Source organism: Dermacentor andersoni, chromosome 1 (genome assembly GCF_023375885.2).
Source record: "Dermacentor andersoni chromosome 1, qqDerAnde1_hic_scaffold, whole genome shotgun sequence".
Classification (NCBI taxonomy): Eukaryota; Metazoa; Arthropoda; class Arachnida; order Ixodida; family Ixodidae; genus Dermacentor; species Dermacentor andersoni.
Window position 1 is genome coordinate 228,729,110 of NC_092814.1, and position 17,762 is coordinate 228,746,871.

Sequence of the window (17,762 nt, forward strand, 5' to 3'; positions counted from 1 at the left end):
AGCCCGCTGCACGTGTTCCAAGCCCACCAGACAGGGATCCATTCCGAGAACTGCGGACGGCCGGCAGCCACGTGGCGCGCGATCAGCTCAGGAAATTGGTACTTGGCGGAGCCATCCGGGACAAAGTAGTTCTACGAAGCCCTCTGACGTCGGCACTGAAAGCTGGGCGATACCGAGAACTGCGGATGACCGGCAGCCACGTGGCGCGCGGTCAGCTCAGGCATGTGGTACTCCGCCGCGCCACCCGAGACGGAGCACAGTTCTGCGAAGCCCTCGGTCGTTGACTCCGGAGCCTTAGTGCGGGGCGGCGGCAAGTTTACAATGCTTGGACGAACCTTCCCGACCATTCCTGCTCCGTCCCCGCCGAACGATGACGTCGAACTATGACGTCAAGCGGAGAGCTTATAAGCAGCGTTTGCCGGCTGCTAGGGGGTGCTCGTGTCGTGATCGTTGTCGGGAGCTGAGTGCTCTGTCATGCTAGAAATGCACTAGTGAGCTGTGTGCTCGTAAACTGTTTGCTGCATGTTAGTTTTGCGGGCTCCATATGGGAGTCGCGCTAGTCTGCCAATGTATGTCCTGTTTTAAATGTAAATCCTGCAATTAAATCCTGCTCGCCCAGTCCTGTCGTCCTAAGGTCCTCGCTACGACTACGACCGCTCCAATCCTTACAACTGAATGGCAGCGGAGGGATCGGCCTGCGGCTCGTAAATCGGCCTACGACTCGGGAGACAGCAACGGCAGCTGACGGACGTTGGCACATGGTGACCGACCGGCATCCTGATCAAGTTGGAGGCGACTTGAGATTGACCACCTCTTGCAACTGACTGGATACGGCGGGGAAGGACTGGTGATATGGTGCTGCTTCAGTGGGTAAGCGTTCGGTTTTGGCTGTAAGATTTACCAGGCTTCAATTTCACTGTGTTTTTGGATTTGATTCGCTGGGATCTTTTACTTGTATTTTGATTTGCGTGGGTATCGCAACAAGTATTGTGCGACAGCAGAGCCAAAGCTTAAAGTAGCGACCATGGTCCTAATGTGTTTGACGAGAGCTGACCTGTTGTGGTTGTGTGAGGAGATCGAGGTAAACGTAGATGAGAACTTGAAGGAATCAGAGATTCGTAAAACCATTCTAGAAAGTAACAATGATTTGAAATTCATAGAACAAATGGGCAAACGAATTCTAAGTAAAAGACAGGAACCACTGGTGCGTGAGCGTCGTGAACGTAAGAGTGAGCGTAAGCGTGAAGAACGCGAGAATGAACGGAAGCGTGAGCTTCAAGAACTTACTCTTAAGTGTGAGCGTCACGAACGTGAGAATGAACGCGAACGTGAGTATCAGGAACGTAAGCGTGAGCGCGAGCAAAAGTATGAGAGAAAGAAGGCAGCACTGATCAAAGAGATACAGTATTGTGATCAGTTATTGGCACAGAGACAACAGCGGCTTGAGAAATCTGTAGGCTGGACGCAGCGAAAGTGGCAGGAAGTAAATAGCAGATTTTGTTCAAAAGCCGAGGAAAGTAGTAGTACCTGTGAGAGTAGCAGCACGTTCACAAGTGAATTCGAAGTGCTAGCAGCTAACGAAGCCTTAGTGGCAGCAGAGGCCGTTAAAGGCCAGAGTGAGAGCGACGAGGTGCTGTGCCAACAGATGACTGTAGAGACAGCTAGGCCAGCTGCGAACAAATTGGCACAGTTACCGCGCGTGTGCGTCGCATCTCATGGTAGCGAGGTCGTTAGCGAGGTACAGAATACTACGGATTTGACAGACGCGAGCACCCATGTCGAGTCAGGTCTGCGTGCAGAAGTGAAGTGCGAACTGGACGATGCAGTTGAGAATAGTTCTCGGGGTGGCGAGCTCCGTAGCTCACGAGAGAACAACTGCATTGGTCAGGGATCGGTGCGGCTCTCCGCCAGTCTAGATAGCCTAGATAGGGATGATTCAGTTGTTAATCATTCGGACTGTGCGCGTGAGACAGCGATCGATACCGACGGGCTGTGTGCAGATGCACAGCGTGAGCTGGGCAATGCAGTAGAGGGCAGTTCGCAAGAGTGCGAGTTGCATAACTCGAGTAAAGCCTGCTGCATTGTGCCAGAGTCGGTTGAGCTGTCCGCCAGTCGAGGCAAAGTGAGAGTAGATTTAAATGTCAATCACTCAGACTGTGCGGGTAAGAGACCGATCCGGGCCGACGAAATGCGTACCGGCCAGCACGAGGCACCAGAAGGCGACATGAAAGTGAGTGCGAAGAGAAAGCGCCGTAAAAAGAAGCGCGGTAAAGACCGAAAGTCGGTAACTAATGTAGCGCCGCCAAAGATGGCGAGAAACCCAAAAGGGCAGGGCGCGAGGAAAAAGGTGCGGTCGTCACTGACGATGTTGACGCATCGAAAACGTTCGAGCCACCGGTCAAAGGGGGACCGAGAAGCTTGTTCTGCACGGACGCGGACAAAGGGCACGGGTCAGTCAAATTCCTCGTCGTTCAGTCGTTCTCTTCGAAGCTCAGCGTGCAGTACAACGAAGCGCAAGGTGGCAAGCGAGACCAGGTGGGGAGTAGCGACGCGGTCAGTCGAGGTCATGTTGAAAGCGGGGCGCGAGGACGCAAATTGGCAGGAGACCGTAACGTCTTGGGGGAGCTGATAGTGAGTCAGCCCTTTTGTTGTCCCTCCGTAGCCAGAGTAGCTTTTAAACCGCGACCACCTCGGGTTCGGCTGAAAGTATGAGTCAGTCGTAAGCAATCGGGAACGGGAGGCCAGGAGAGCTTCCGTAGTAGGAAAGCGTGTTGTTTTGTTTTATTTTTGAACATTTGCAAATTTTCGCGATTTGAGACTAGGATTTCTTTCAATATGTAAGGTATGAGCTCTGTTTATGATTTGTTTGAGAAGCTCGAGATTTGAAAGACGCGTTTTAAGTAAACCTGTAGTCTCGCGAGGTGTTCATTAATAAGTATATAGGCTTTCTTTTTTTGTGTACGTGAGTAACCTGAACGTCAAGGTTATCGTTGAGAGGCCTATCGTAACGCGCGTGTGTGTTATTTAACCTTCTTTCTTTTTAAGTGTTTTTGAATTTTCTAAGGTTAAGCGCGTAGATTTTCAGTAAGTGCGTGATTTGCACTGAGAAGAGCTCTTAGGTCCATTAGCGCGTGTCCTGTGTGGACGGAAGGAAGCAGAACGTTTATGACTGGGTTGCTCGGGTGTGTCGAAGGCAGCCGTATTCTGACTTCTCTAGTACGCGTGCGAAGAGCTAGTTAGTAAAAGACACATTTGTTCAAAGGTTCCTCTGTGTTGCGTAAGTTACGCAAGTGTGGTTGTTGGTTTAAGGAATGTGTCCTGTGTGGATTAAAGGAACAAATGTGAGTCACCGTGATGAAAACTTTGTATGATGCAAGCACGTGTTCGGAATAGGGACCTCAAACTTAGCGCGTCTGTGATGACGTACCTGTGGAGTTGGCCAGACGGTTCAGTGGCAGCAGTACATGAGATAAGTACGCCACTGTGATAGGGTAGGAACAGGCTGTTCGCGAAGTTATGCTGCTGAAGTTATGTTTGAGTATTGGTGTTTGAAAGGCTTCGGTTTAATTCTGCGTAAACCTTTACTCTTGTGCAGCGCGACGGTCGGGTTTGGTCGAACTCAGGAGGAACGTGAACGCTCGCTTTGGCGGCACGAAATTTTTGGGCAAAATTTGGGATTCCCAGTTGAGTGACTTGCATGGAAATTGTGATAGGAGGCCTGGTGGGTTAGCAGCTGATTCCGGGCGTTTGAACGCTGAGCGGTATTGTGTTGCCAGGTCGGCTCTTCTGTGCCAGTTGTTGTAAGATGGTTGAAGGCATTCCAAGTACGCAGGGGTTGCAGAGAGCAAAGCCATCGTCTTGCTCGCCAGCCATTCTCTTCCTGCCCAGCGGTTGCCAGCACTGGCCAGGCGAGATTTTCCGGGCCATGGAGGAGCTGTTAAGAATGGCCGTACGGGCCAGCTTTCAGCCCGCTGCACGTGTTCTAAGCCCACCAGACAGGGATCCATTCCGAGAACTGCGGACGGCCGGCAGCCACGTGGCGCGCGATCAGCTCAGGAAATTGGTACTTGGCGGAGCCATCCGGGACAAAGTAGTTCTACGAAGCCCTCTGACGTCGGCACTGAAAGCTGGGCGATACCGAGAACTGCGGATGACCGGCAGCCACGTGGCGCGCGGTCAGCTCAGGCATGTGGTACTCCGCCGCGCCACCCGAGACGGAGCACAGTTCTGCGAAGCCCTCGGTCGTTGACTCCGGAGCCTTAGTGCGGGGCGGCGGCAAGTTTACAATGCTTGGACGAACCTTCCCGACCATTCCTGCTCCGTCCCCGCCGAACGATGACGTCGAACTATGACGTCAAGCGGAGAGCTTATAAGCAGCGTTTGCCGGCTGCTAGGGGGCGCTCGTGTCGTGATCGTTGTCGGGAGCTGAGTGCTCTGTCATGCTAGAAATGCACTAGTGAGCTGTGTGCTCGTAAACTGTTTGCTGTATGTTAGTTTTGCGGGCTCCATATGGGAGTCGCGCTAGTCTGCCAATGTATCCTGCTTAAACTGTTAATATGTAAATAAATCCTGTTCACCGAGTTCCTGTCTACGACCTTCATCTCCTTCAAATGGTGGCAGCGGCGAGATAGTCCGACGACTCCTACATCTGGTCGACAGCGGTAGGATCGTCCGACGAATCTAATAACACACACACACACACACACACGCACACGCACACACACACACACAAAAGCGCAATTTGGGGTTTTACTTGCCCGAACCACGATCTGATTTTGAGGCACGTCGTACTCCAGGTTAATTCTGACCACCTGGGGTCTTTTAACGTGCAATCAAAGCTCGGTACACAGGCTTTTCGCATTTAGCGCCCGTCGAAATGAGGTCGTCGCGACCGGGATTCGATCCCGCAACCTCGGGTTTAGCAGCGCAATGTCGAAGCCACTATACCACCCCGGCTGGCGTGTGTTTATTTTCCGTCACTCGCTACAGCCATCGTTTTCAAGCAATAACTCGGCTCATGTCATGAAATGGGAAAATGACAGTCGTAGGAACCAGACTTGTACGTAACGAATTACATGTAATTAATTACTTATCGTAAATTACGTTTATCGGTAATTTTGTAATTTAACGATTACTTTGTTTACTCGGTGACGCTCCCTGTAATTCACTTACTTTTTTTCGGTAACCGATTACATATAACCAGTAACATTTTTCACGAAACAAGCTCTGACAGGCGACGCAGCTTTGAAAAAAATTTTGCTGGAGCTATCTAGTCCAAAGGGATAAAAACATGTACACGGGTTACCTACTTCCCGCAGTCAGCGTCCTGATGCAGCTACGCCGAACATGGCATGCTTGCAGTTTTGCACCCTTCTCTCGGTGGTCCGGCCTCTGAGCTTTTCTCATTTAATAAGTTTCTCTGGGCCCTTTCTCCTGGTAGCGTTTACAGGCGGCCTTCATATGTGATAAGAGCTGCTGCTAAATTCTTCTTCGCTTAATGCAGTCTATGAATTTTCTAATACAGAAAGAAGTTTTTGGCAGGTAAACGCATATGTTTTTATCTGATATTACGTGACTCATATACAACTAAAGCATATACCTTAAAACTTTTGTCATTGTAACGCAAGAACAATACTTCTAGAGCATTATGTTAAATTACATTACAGATTTGAACGCTTCTTCAAGGAACGTGAACGTTTGCTGGCGTCCGTTACAATTAGTCATTTAAGTCTGAATGGCTAATGAGTGAAGGGCGCGGATGTTGGCCGAGAAATTGAAATGGCTTGATAGCGATGGCTACTTTGGCCGTTAATGTCAGGAGATCAACTAATAAGATTTTTCAGTTTTCCACTGGCCCTGTCGCGGACCCCTTCCACTGGCCCCAGCAACAATGAAGTGTTTCACACCAGAGAACCCAGACCCGAGCATCGCGGCATTGAGTAGCCACAATCGTTTGAGAAAGGTGTTCGTGCGTTACTGTATATACAGCCCTTGTCTCTCAAGCGCATATTGAGCGAGTTTTCAGTGTCGCTGAAGATGTGTCCACAAGGAAACGAGGGAAAATTAACGAATTATATATTGAAAATGAATACTTAGTGAAGCTAAACAGCGCTTCAAAGACTGGAGAGAACACATTGGAAGAGCTAGGCCAGCTCGTTGTATTTACTCTATTTGTGCAATGTTAACAAATGTAGGGAGGAAAGTAATGTTGAAATAATCGGTTACATTTTAGCAATTGCTCAATTACTTTTGTGTGGCAGTAATTAGTAACCGTAATTAATTACATTTTTGAAAAAGTAATTGTAATTGTAGTTGTAATCGGTAACTTTCTTCTGTAACGTGTACAAGTCTGGTAAGGACGCCGGTTAAATAGCGAATGATAAGAAATCGGGCTGGAGAAAAAAGAAGAAAAAAAAGAAATACGCAGACAGCTGAAGGTGAGTAGATTTAGGTTGTTTCAGGGTTTGGGAGGTGAACGATTCCTCGGGTTACATTACCAAAATAATATTTTGCGAGAATACTGGGTGCTGGCGATATTTCCGACGGGTGGGCAGTGCCTCGGGATAAGTACTTAAGCTTGTCAACCGCACTAATTTCTTCCGTGACTCGCTTCCCACACTTAGTCTCTTAAATTTCTGGGTCCGTATTCACGTAAAACTCTTACACATAGTAGTGTTCCGCATAGTACGCATAGTAGTAGTTAGAACATATTTCAGTTACGCGACGGCGTCACATCGTCCAAATGGGAGGCTGCCCTAAGCAGCCCCGATCTTGAAGCACAGCTATGGGCTGCTGTATCGGGCCCGCGACGTAGCAGAGAGGCTCGGCCTTTCTGTACCGACGTGGGAGCGGCCTGCTGCGTGCTAAGGACCAGAATGAAGTTTTACCATACCATACCATATTCCAGCCAATCCTGATGCTGGGCATCAGACAGAAACATTAGCGAAGGAGGCCAGCCAGTGGCAAAAGAGTGCTTACAAAGGGAAAGCTTTGTGAGTTCGGCCTCTGATCTCTAGTGTAAAACGACAAACTTAGGTTTCTAAAATCGTCTGTACCATAGCACTGCTAAGGACGTTGCTTATTTACTCCGGACAAGGGGTTTTTCAATGAACCGACTGAATGTCATTGCCGCCGGCAACCCGCCCTCAGTGGAAATAAATAAATAAATAAATAAATAAATAAAGTAAAGCAGCAGAAAAAAACAGAAAATGAAAACAGGGTAGCCACTGAATATATCCTGTAAACCTCTGTGGTATACGTGAACAATGTTCGTGTGAGGGCATGGTGACATTTAAAAACAATTTCGCTTTTCCTGTACGCTGGAAACAAACTAGGCCTACGCCAAATTTGCATTAAAAAAAGAAAGAAAGAAGTCTATGATTGGAGTACCCGTTAATTCTAGCGACGCATTTCATCATGTTTACCTATCCCAGCAGAACTTAATTACTGTCATGGATTCGTTGAGACTGGTGCTCTTTAATTGCTCCGGAATAGCAACTGCAGGTATCCATGAATGAATTTGAATTAAAGCCCACTGTCCACGGTCCTCCTTTTCTTCGTCTGCTAACAAAGCTCGTTCGAAGGGAAAAGAATGCGTTTCGGCGGTGGTCACACGGAAAAAGAAAAAAAAAACGCAACAAAAAATCAGACTTGCCTCAACGCCAGTGTACTTGCAGAATAGTAGCGAATATTGCGGCAAGTCCAAGTTCTGGAGCCATACGTCAATATCGAGGTGCGGCTTGCCCCCGGGATCCACAGACATAACGGGATCGAAACCTGCACACACAGAGATAGGGAGCCAGCTCAGAACAAGAAAAACACAACTGATCTGTCAAGTTACAAGAGATGCAATAAAGAAAAAAAGAAAAAGGAACGGGGCCGGGGGGGAAAGCGCTATTTAGTGAGTCCGACAAAGAGCTCAGAACAAAAAGTGAAAGCGTCCGCACAGTTTGATTTTTATGCGCAACGTCATTGCTGTATTCGTTCCATTTTTTTTATTTTTTATTTTTTGTCACTGCAATAAAATCAGAACGGTTTGTTGCTGTCTCAACAGCATAGGAAGGCATACCACGGTGATGACTTATGATCAGCCGTTAATTCCAATTGTTGTATAATTGTGTCGGAGCATCCGATTACAATAAATGTTTGCAACATATTCACATATCCTTATGGCACAACAGACGGTACTGTGGAATTACAACACTGGTCACTCTCACTCAGAAATCGATCCAAATCAGATCAGCTCAAATTACGGGGCTTAACGTCCCAAAGCAACACTGTGGGTATGAGATACGACGTACCGGAGGGCTCCGGATTGATACTGACCAGCTAACGTTCTTTAACGTGCACATGAAGCTAACTACACAGCGTTTTTGAATTCAAACCCCATCGGAATGCGGCCACTGCGGCGGGGACACGAACCCGCTGCTCAACCAGCTACTGACCCGGTGCCGTGGGTAAATCCATTTTGTGTGAGCCATTTCGCATTCGGGACACTATGTGTGCCCGACGGCTAAGCGCACGAAGTTCTTGCACGGTATTAGGTGGTTGCAGTGGAAGAAAATGGAAAACAATAGGTGAAAGAAAGAGAGGTTAACCAGATTAAGTGTCTGGTTGGCTACTCTGCAAAGGGGGATGGGGCAAGGGGCAGAAAAGATAAGAAACCATGAGAGGATAAAAAAAAAAGGAAAGCAGCAGTTCGTACACTCTATAGTTTTTCAATGAGTCCCGTTTTATTTAGAAAGCGTACTAGCGCTTATAAAGCAGTCCAAGCCGACGTCGTCTGGGATCACGGTCCAAAATTTCTGGCTTGATGGCAGTTCAGTATTATCGAACGTAGTGTTAGGACGTTTCTTCGTGCATTGAAACAATGACAATCACACAGAAGGCGCGCTATCGTCTGTTTGCACCCGGAAACTTCACAATCTGGACTTGTCGCCATTCCGACGAGGTGGGAGTACGCATTAGTAAAACCTACTCCAAGCCACAGACGACAAATGAGAGTTACCTCCCGCCGTGGTAAGTCATGTGGAAGGCGGAGCTTCAGATGAGGGCCCAGGGAACAAAGACGTTGGTTTTCAGAATCTGCCGAATTCCACTGGGCCAACGTAAGCTTGCGAGCAAGCACACAGAGCTTTCCCGCTGCGTCTGTTCTTGGCATCAGCATAGTGACGCAATCGTCACTGTTATGTGAAGATCGAGCGGCTGTGTCTGCTTGCTCGCTTCCAAGGATACTACATGACTTGGCAACCATTGAAATACGATGTCATGTCCTTTTTCAACTGTCCGATGGTAAATTTCTCGTGTGTCCGCGACAACTCGTTCGTGGGTTCCAGGGCGTCTTCCGGAGAGCAAACTCTGGAGGGCTGTAGCCTGAACAGGTGTTGACAGTGCTTCAAGTGTCACTGTGCTGTGCGATGACAGTATTCAGTGACAGTGACCGACTGTGATTGTGTGTCTATTCTCCTTCCTTTCCTTATCTCTACTTTTTTACCACTTTACCTCCCCCTCCCCTCTCTCCCCAGCGTAGGGTAGCCAACCGGACCTTTTCTCTGGTTAACCTCCCTGCCTTTCCCCTTTCCTTTCTCTCTCTCTCTCTGGAGGGCGGCCTTGGAATCGCAGAAGATGGACTATTTCTGTGGCGTTTCCTGATTGATCAATTGAAATGCTGCAAGTAGAGCTGCAAGTTCGACAGCCATCGTTGATGTCAAGTGCGATGTCCTGAATTTTATCCCTGTAGATTTTGCTGGGACAAATACTGCAACTGCTGAACTAGAGTGCATGGCCGACCCATTGGTGTAAACATATAAACGGTCACTGTGGACTTCATCTAGTAGTAATAATGCTGCTGACGGCATTTGTGCCTTCTTCTTGATACCTGGAATGGTAAGTCGTACTCGTGGTGAATGCAGATACCACAGTGGCAACGAAGGCCATGCTGCTTAGAAGTAATTCGATGGTAGCGATGCTCTGTGAGTAGTCACGAGATGACTGAAACTCGTATGAGGCCTAGTTGTTGTCAGGCAAGCAAGATGGTGAAATGGTGTCCTTGCGACATGTAGAATGTGCACTCGTAGAGCGTCGACTGCAATGTATATTGTTATAGGGCGGTCACGCGCTATGGCGATTGTGGCTGCTGTGGATGCACAATTAGGGAAGCCGATGCACGTCCTTAGAACTTGGGCTTGTATACTCTTAAGTGCGCGAAGGTTCGTTTTGCTTGTGCTTCCCAGCACGGGCAGGCTGTATCTTAGGAAGCCCATAAGTAATGCATGGTATAGCTGCAGCAACGATTGCACAGATGCGCCCCAAGACTTCCCGCCGACGAATTTGAATACATGGGCTACTGCAGTCAACCTCTTCTTCATATATGAAATATCTGGCGTCCAAGACAAATCACGGTCGATGAAGACTCCTAGGAAACGGTGCTTTGTTTCGTAAGCAACTACATGTCTATTTATGCGTATAACACATAGATTCATTGTTTTGCGCGTAAGTGCGACTAATCGGCACTTTTATGAGGATAGTTCCAGGCCTTTCATATGCAGGTAAGAAGACGTTTGTGTGACCGCCTTCTGCAGTCTCGCTCGCATCTGCGTACGTGTCACGCCGGACGCCCAGACGCAGATATCATCTGCATAGACGGATATCTGGACCGCCTTTGGCAATGATCCAACACGGCCTAACAGTGCTACGTCGAAGAGCGTGGGCCTTAACACTCCTCCTTGCGGCACACCCTTACTGGTTAGATGGTGGGCTGTCATTCCATTCTCGGTGTAAGCACGAAGGAAGACCTATCCCCGAAATAGCCTTGAATCCAGCGCAGAGCACGGCCACCAATGCCCAGATAAGTTAAAGCATCGAGGATTGCTTAATGTGCTACACACATTATCATATACGCATTTGACATTAAGAAACTTCTGATTACATAAAGAACCAATGTCACGGTATGCGTAGGCCCTCTCACACATTCTTCCAAATAGCTTAAAAATAAAATAATGAAAGTGCTCAACGTCACCCGAATTTGATGAAAAGAAAGCTAGACGCTTACTGCTAAGTGCGCGTTGTGCTTGTTACTAAGGCTCGATAAATTTTTTTAAACCAGATGAATAGCCGTAGTACAGAGGACTAATAGGCTAGCTGTGGCAATCGGCGCGCACAATATGTAAAAAGGACTAGAACGACACTGTCTTGCGCAAGGAATGCGCTCATCATGAATGGTCTCCAGTAAAGTGGATAACATGGCGTTTACTAAAAAAATGACCTTAGAATGCGTGTGTTTTGCTATCTTCACGCTCGCGGTTTTTCTCGTTATATGCTGCCGGATAATTGGAATAATAATTGCACGCGGAGTGCTGATTTAAACACGGGAACCAGTCACAAATAAGCTTCTGCTATACAAAATATTAAGACACAAATGTTTCATTTGGCTTAAGTAATGTTAATCGACTAATGTTTTGGAGCATATTAATCCCAAGTAGACAATCGACTAAACTACAAAGGTTCACTTAGAAATTGCCAGCAGGCACCATCACGAATTAAGGCAGTTTAATGTCGGCATACCGAATGTACGTGGAGCAGAATGAGCGTACCGAAGGGTCCTGCACAAGAAAGCCGTTCGCCGAAAATGATGTGCTGAAGGTCGAGTCGTGTGCAGGAAAGCTTCAGGCTACATCGTCGTGCCCACACAACGAAGGCGTGCCCCCTCAGAAAAGCTCTTCGGAGACCACAGCGTTCCAGCTTCTCCAGCCGAAAATAAAGGAATTCTTTTCTCGAAGCCTATTCGGTATCATGGCTGCAAATGAATTACCATTAGTACCTGCGGTAAATTTTTAGGCACGGCCTCGTGGGCAGGGCAGAACGGCCCTACAAAGTGCACGTCGTATTGACGTGACTGCTGGTGTTACAGAGCATAGTGAGCCGACAAGCGTCTCTTGGGAAGCTAGCCGAAAAACTGGAGAAAAGAGGGAGAGAGAGAAGGCTAGCATTAATTTACGGTTGTTGCGCTTTTTGCATGTGTCTTCGTAAACGGTGCTTTACCATAAACGTTTACTTGAAAGACTTGCGGCAGATGGCCCCTGATCGAGTAGCCAGGGGCACAGCCTGTGCCGTAAAGCCATACGGCACGTCGGAAGGCGACACCACCGGGGCGTTCGGTAATAAAACAGCCAGGAAGAGGACTGCTGCGCGCTTTTGTATGTCCAAGTTTCCGGAAACGGCACATTTGTTACCGAGTGAAGACAAGAAAAAAAAAAGATGAAAACAAGGCAGTCAGCGCGTCCTGATGCACTTCCTGTCGTGCAAGCGCGGTTGTGCGAAGGGAAGGGTCCGTTAACTGCGGATTTAGTTTCGTGCCTCAAACTGAGCAGCTGGACAGCCTGGGCGTCACTGTACAGTAGATAAGAACGATACGACGGCACCACGTATAGAAAGCTTCTCTATCGGGGAAAAGTGTACGCAGAAAAGGCGTACAAACCCTAGACTGTCCAATATATATATATATATATAGAACTTGAGTGGTGCTACAAGGTAAACAGAACAAGTATTTAATTTCGACAGTTTCGATCGGTGGACCGATCTTCATCACCCTGATGAAGATCGGTCCACCGATCGAAACTGTCGAAATTAATTACTTCTTCTGTTTACCTTGTAGCACCACTCAAGTTCTTTACGTTTGAAAGGTAGCCTGAAGAATCCCTCTTTGCCTACTATATATATATATATATATTTAAAATACCTTACAGGCCCTATGGGGCATTTTGTAAGGGGGGTTACAAAATCAAGGGGGAAAAAAGAGTAAACATCCTTCTAAAGTGTTATAGAAAAGATACGCCTCAATGCAGGGCTCATCAACAGTAATACCAAAAACATATTAAAAGGATCAACTGAAGTAATGAAAGGCCACAACGGTACACTTAAGGAAATAACACGAGTAAAACTCAACGTAAGGTACTAATACTAGAAAGTAATATACACGAAAAATGAACATATCAGGGAGTACAATTCTTGAAGGGATATTTAGGGAAACAGACGCAAAAAAGCTATAATATATACAGTGCATACAAGTGAACACGTGACGCAGCATAAAATAGCAATTGATAGGAGCGAGATAAAAATGCATCAATATAAAAAAATCACAAGAAGTTCGAAGCACATAGCCAAGTGTAAAAAACAAGATAAAGTGATTTGTAAGTGCTAGTATGAAAAATGCTCGTGTAGGAGATGACGAAATTTTTCTTGATCTGACTCGGAAGCAATGTGATCAGGCAGATTGTTCCACAAGCGAATGGCCGTAGGGAGCGCGGAAAAGTTAAAAGCATGTGTCGTACCGTACATGCGCGCAAAACTGAAGTGGTTATTTAATCGGCGAGACGTGTTCGAGGCGATCTGGATATGTAGTGTGGATTGTGTGGCATTATAAACATATTTGTGAAACAAGGATAACAGAGCGATATTACGGCGAAGAACTAAAGGCTGTATGGAATGATCGAATTTCATTTGCGTTACGCTGGAGTGATGGCTATAATTACGTGAAATGAAACGGGCAGCTCGGTTTTGGACTGATTCAAGCATGTCGATTAAGTATGTAGGATGCGGTGACCAAATGGACGATGCGTACTCGAGCTGTGGACGAACAAATGTCTGATAGGTCAATTTGCGGATGTTGGAAGGTGAATTACCCAGATTACGACGTAGGTAACCTAATGTCCTTGAAGCTTTTGCGCAAACGGCTACAATGTGGTCTGTCCAGGAGAGGTTTTCGGTTAGGTGAAAACCCAAATATTTATACGATACTGTATGTAACAATTCTTTATTATTGACGTTGTATAAAAAACGTGGGTTGTCACGCTTACGACTAAAAGAAATTACCTGACATTTTTGATACATTTAAAGCCATTAACCAGGTGTTACACCAATTATGAATTAGGCTAAGGTCATTTTGAAGGGCCAGGTGGTCGTCAGTATTGTTAATTGATCTGTAAATAATGCAGTCGTCAGCGAAAATACGCAAGCGAGAAGAAACATTAAGTGGCAAATCATTTATGTAAATTAGGAAGAGTAAAGGGCCCAAAACGCTGCCCTGAGGCACACCAGAAGTAACGTAAGTAGGAGACGAAGCGATATTATTAACTGCTGTGAACTGTTGACGATTCTAAAGAAAATTACGAAGCCATGTTAGAGTAAAGCAGTCAATTCGAAGTGCAGTCAATTTTGCAATAAGGCGACAATGAGCTACACGATCAAATGCTTTGGAAAAGTCAAGGAAAATGCAATCGGTCTGCTGGTTATTGTTCATGTTAAGGTGCAGGTCAGTCGTGAATTCGAGTAACTGTGTCTCACATGGTAATCCTTTCCTGAAACCATGTTGATGGCGAAAAAAAAAATTGTTGGAGTCTAAGTGATTATAAATATAAGAAGCAATTATATTTTCGAGCTCGAAAATGCTCGAAAATATAATTGGGCAGCTGTCCCGATGACAAAGACTGCTTGAATATATGGTACAGAATGTTACTGGATATGGAAATGGTATTTTTTAATATCTTGGAACTAATATTATCAATACCAGATGAAGTAGATAACTTCAAATTATTAATAAGACATGCAATTCCCTCCACCGAGATTTGAATACTTTCCATGAATTGCCAGTCATAATCAGCAACATCAGGTACATTGGTATGATCCTCGCGGCTGAAAATCGATGAAAAAAACGTATTAAACGCAGAGGGGCATTCATTGTCAGAGAGAGGAGTATTTGCATCGATATGTAAGGCTATCCGGTTTGAGTCATGGTCAGCTGATATAACTCGCCAAAACTTTTTCGGATTCGAATGTAAGAGAGAAGGTAAATCTGTGGAGAAATATTTATCTTTAGCTGCAGCTAAGGCAGAACAGTACGTTTTTAAGCAAAGCCTGTACCTTTCCCACGAAGGAGCATTATTGACGCGTTTAGCGGTATTGTACAGACGTTTCTTTTTATTCCTGAGCTTACGTAGGGCATTATTAAACCAAGGATTTGTTTTGTCATTTGTTATCGAGATCAACGGTATATATTTGTTAATTAGAGCAGACATTTTATTCTTGAAACATACCCAGTTATCTTCCACCGAGCGATTATAAAAGTAGCGTGCGGTTGAAAAATACTTCTAGTTCGTCGTTTATTTTAGAGTAGTTTGCTTTGTTATAATCACGTATCATTTTCTTTGAGATCCCTGAAAAGGGTAGTGGAACACTGATTGTTACCTGAAGTAGATCGTGATCACTAAAGCCTTTTAGATGAATTACGGATTCAATCGTTTCGGGAGTGTTGGTGAGTATAAGGTCTAGAATGTTAGTACCACGGGTAGGTTTGTTTACGACCTGGAAGAGGTTAAGATCTAAAGTTAAGTTAAGAAAATCCACTGATGTTCGACAAGATGATGATAGATTACACCACTTTATGAGCGGAAAGTTAAAATCACCGAATAAGTAAACAGAATGCGCTGGACAGAGCTGGAGGGCCGTGGTTATGCTATTGCGTAGTTCTGTAACGAAAGAAGTGCTGTAGTCAGGTGGACGGTAACAGGCACCTACCAGTAGTTTGGTCGTATTTATGATTACTTCAACCCACACAATTTCAAGAGATGAGTTCGAGTCGATAATAAGTGAAGATAATGATTTTTTAACACCGAGAAGAACGCCACCGCCTCTCTTGCTAGTTCGATCTTTGCGGTAAATATTATAAGAATGGTTATCAGGAAGAATTTCGTCGTCTGTAATGTCAGGATTTAGCCAAGTTTCGGTAAGAACAAGAATATTAGATTCATTATCGTCAAGCAGAGAGCAAACTAATTCGCGCTTGGGCATGATGCTTCGTATGTTTGCGTAAGATAGTGTCAACAAAGACCCAGTGATAGGTAGCTTTGACTGTGGAAGAGCCCGTGGGCAAGTGCTTATGTCTAACTATCTTTGCGACACGACAACGGTATCAGTGACTTTGTCGTACGTGTAAGTCTGGTTATTTATAAGCAGCCGATGTACTGACAGCTTAAAAGGCACATTTTGAGGTTTCGCGAAGTCAAGCAGCTTCCTTCTAGCTTGTCGCGTAGCTGGCGAGAAATCTTCCCCGATTGAATATTCTAAGCCTTTTAATTTGTGTGCAGATGACAAGATGCGTTGCTTGTCTTTAAAAAAAGTTAGTTTAGCTATTATAGGTCTATTCTTTCCTTCTTGGTATTTCCCAAGCCTATGTACGCGTTCAAATTGCTAACTGATTGTTGCAATTTGCAGTTTTTCAGAGCACAGTTTTATGACTTTCTTTTCAGGGGTAGCCCTGTCCTCTTTAGGGTCATCTTCTATCCCGAAAAACAGCAAATTACTTCGTCTGAGCCTGTTTTCTGCGTCCTCACATCTTGAAGTTATTCTTTGCAGCTGATCTGAGACATCACGTAAATTCTTACTCCCTTTTTCCTTCACGCTTGAGTCTGCAACGCTTTCTGAGGAAGTGGCTAGAGAGAGAGAGAGAGAGAGAGGCACGCGTGCAACGCACACACGAACTTTGCCTATGGAGACATGGTCGAAGCATCGCCCCTGAGCATCGAATGCCATGTTCTCGTCAGGAGGCATAACGTCGTTTCAATACAAAATGAACCTTATAAATGTTACTTTGTCGCGGCCTCATGGACAGGATTGCATCATCACTGAACAAAGCATGAAAGGGATGGCCAACGAGTTTATGACATCTGGACGCAGAATTTTTCACGTAATGAACATACGCATAGTTCGTACATAATATTTGACCAGAAACTGAAGGACAATTCAAGAATTTCCAGAATGCCGAAGGCCAAAATTCAAGGAGGGAGAAACAAACCTTATTCGTACACGTCCACTAAAAAAATAATGAATAGCTGCAATTTTTTGAAGCTAAGCAGCTGTTAGGTTAGACACATGCTTCGAGCTCTTAAGGTCTATTTTCTAAGTTTACTTCCCCATTGTGATGATGTAAATTGTCTTCTAACATGGCGGTTAGTAGTGCCCGACTTCAGCCAAAGATACTTGCGTTAATGACAAATGGCTGAAACTTGCCTCGCAGAGCCTAGGACACAACAATGGAGCCATGATGGCTGCTGTGTTAACGGACTACCAAAACAAAAAAATGGTGACACGGCATGGTCGCTCGATCTGGCTAGGTACAGCCACACTGCAATCGTTTAGTAACATTCCTAAAATAAAATAATATGGGATTGTTTCTCAACAGGCAGGGTCCATGGCGTAGCCCCTATGCAGAGTTCATTACGTTGAATGTGCAAAAGTTGCCCCCAACCCTGCTTTTCAAGGATGTTCAATGAATTCAAGCAGCACATTTTTTAAGGGGTTTTAAGGGCCTTTGAATCTTTTACTAAATTCAAGGGTTTTCAAGGATTTCAAGGAGGTGTACGAACTCTCGTTACGTTTACGCATGTTTATACTAATTCTGCGGCTTCCAAGCACCACTGAAAACTAGTTATGTCGTTCTCACAGTCAAAATATATAATAGTAGCCAAAAAAAGTTAATCTGGTGAACGCTAAAAAAAAGTGATAAAGATTACAATCATGTAATGTACAAAATGTACTACGAACTGTCAAAACGAGAAATGCTGGAATTGAAAAACAGTTAATTCTCTCTCTCCGTCTCCCAAATGAGCAAGTAAACACTCTTATTACGCACCATGGACAACGTACTTCGATGTTTACACTAAGGCTTTGTACAGAACGGCAACATGTCTCACGGCAAAAATTCAAGGCAT

At 45.6% G+C, this 17,762-nt stretch overlaps 1 protein-coding gene across 3 annotated transcripts in view; it reads right to left on the minus strand.

Annotated features, from left to right (window-relative positions):
- LOC126548063 (breast cancer anti-estrogen resistance protein 3 homolog) overlaps positions 1 to 17,762 on the minus strand; it is a 249,730-nt gene that overhangs the window by 66,475 nt on the left and 165,493 nt on the right. For all 3 annotated transcript variants that reach the window (XM_050196144.3, XM_050196145.3, XM_050196146.3), the window contains exon 2: positions 7,655 to 7,776. In XM_050196144.3, the coding sequence (XP_050052101.1) occupies positions 7,655 to 7,776 (122 nt within the window). The remainder of the gene's footprint in view (positions 1 to 7,654; positions 7,777 to 17,762) is intronic.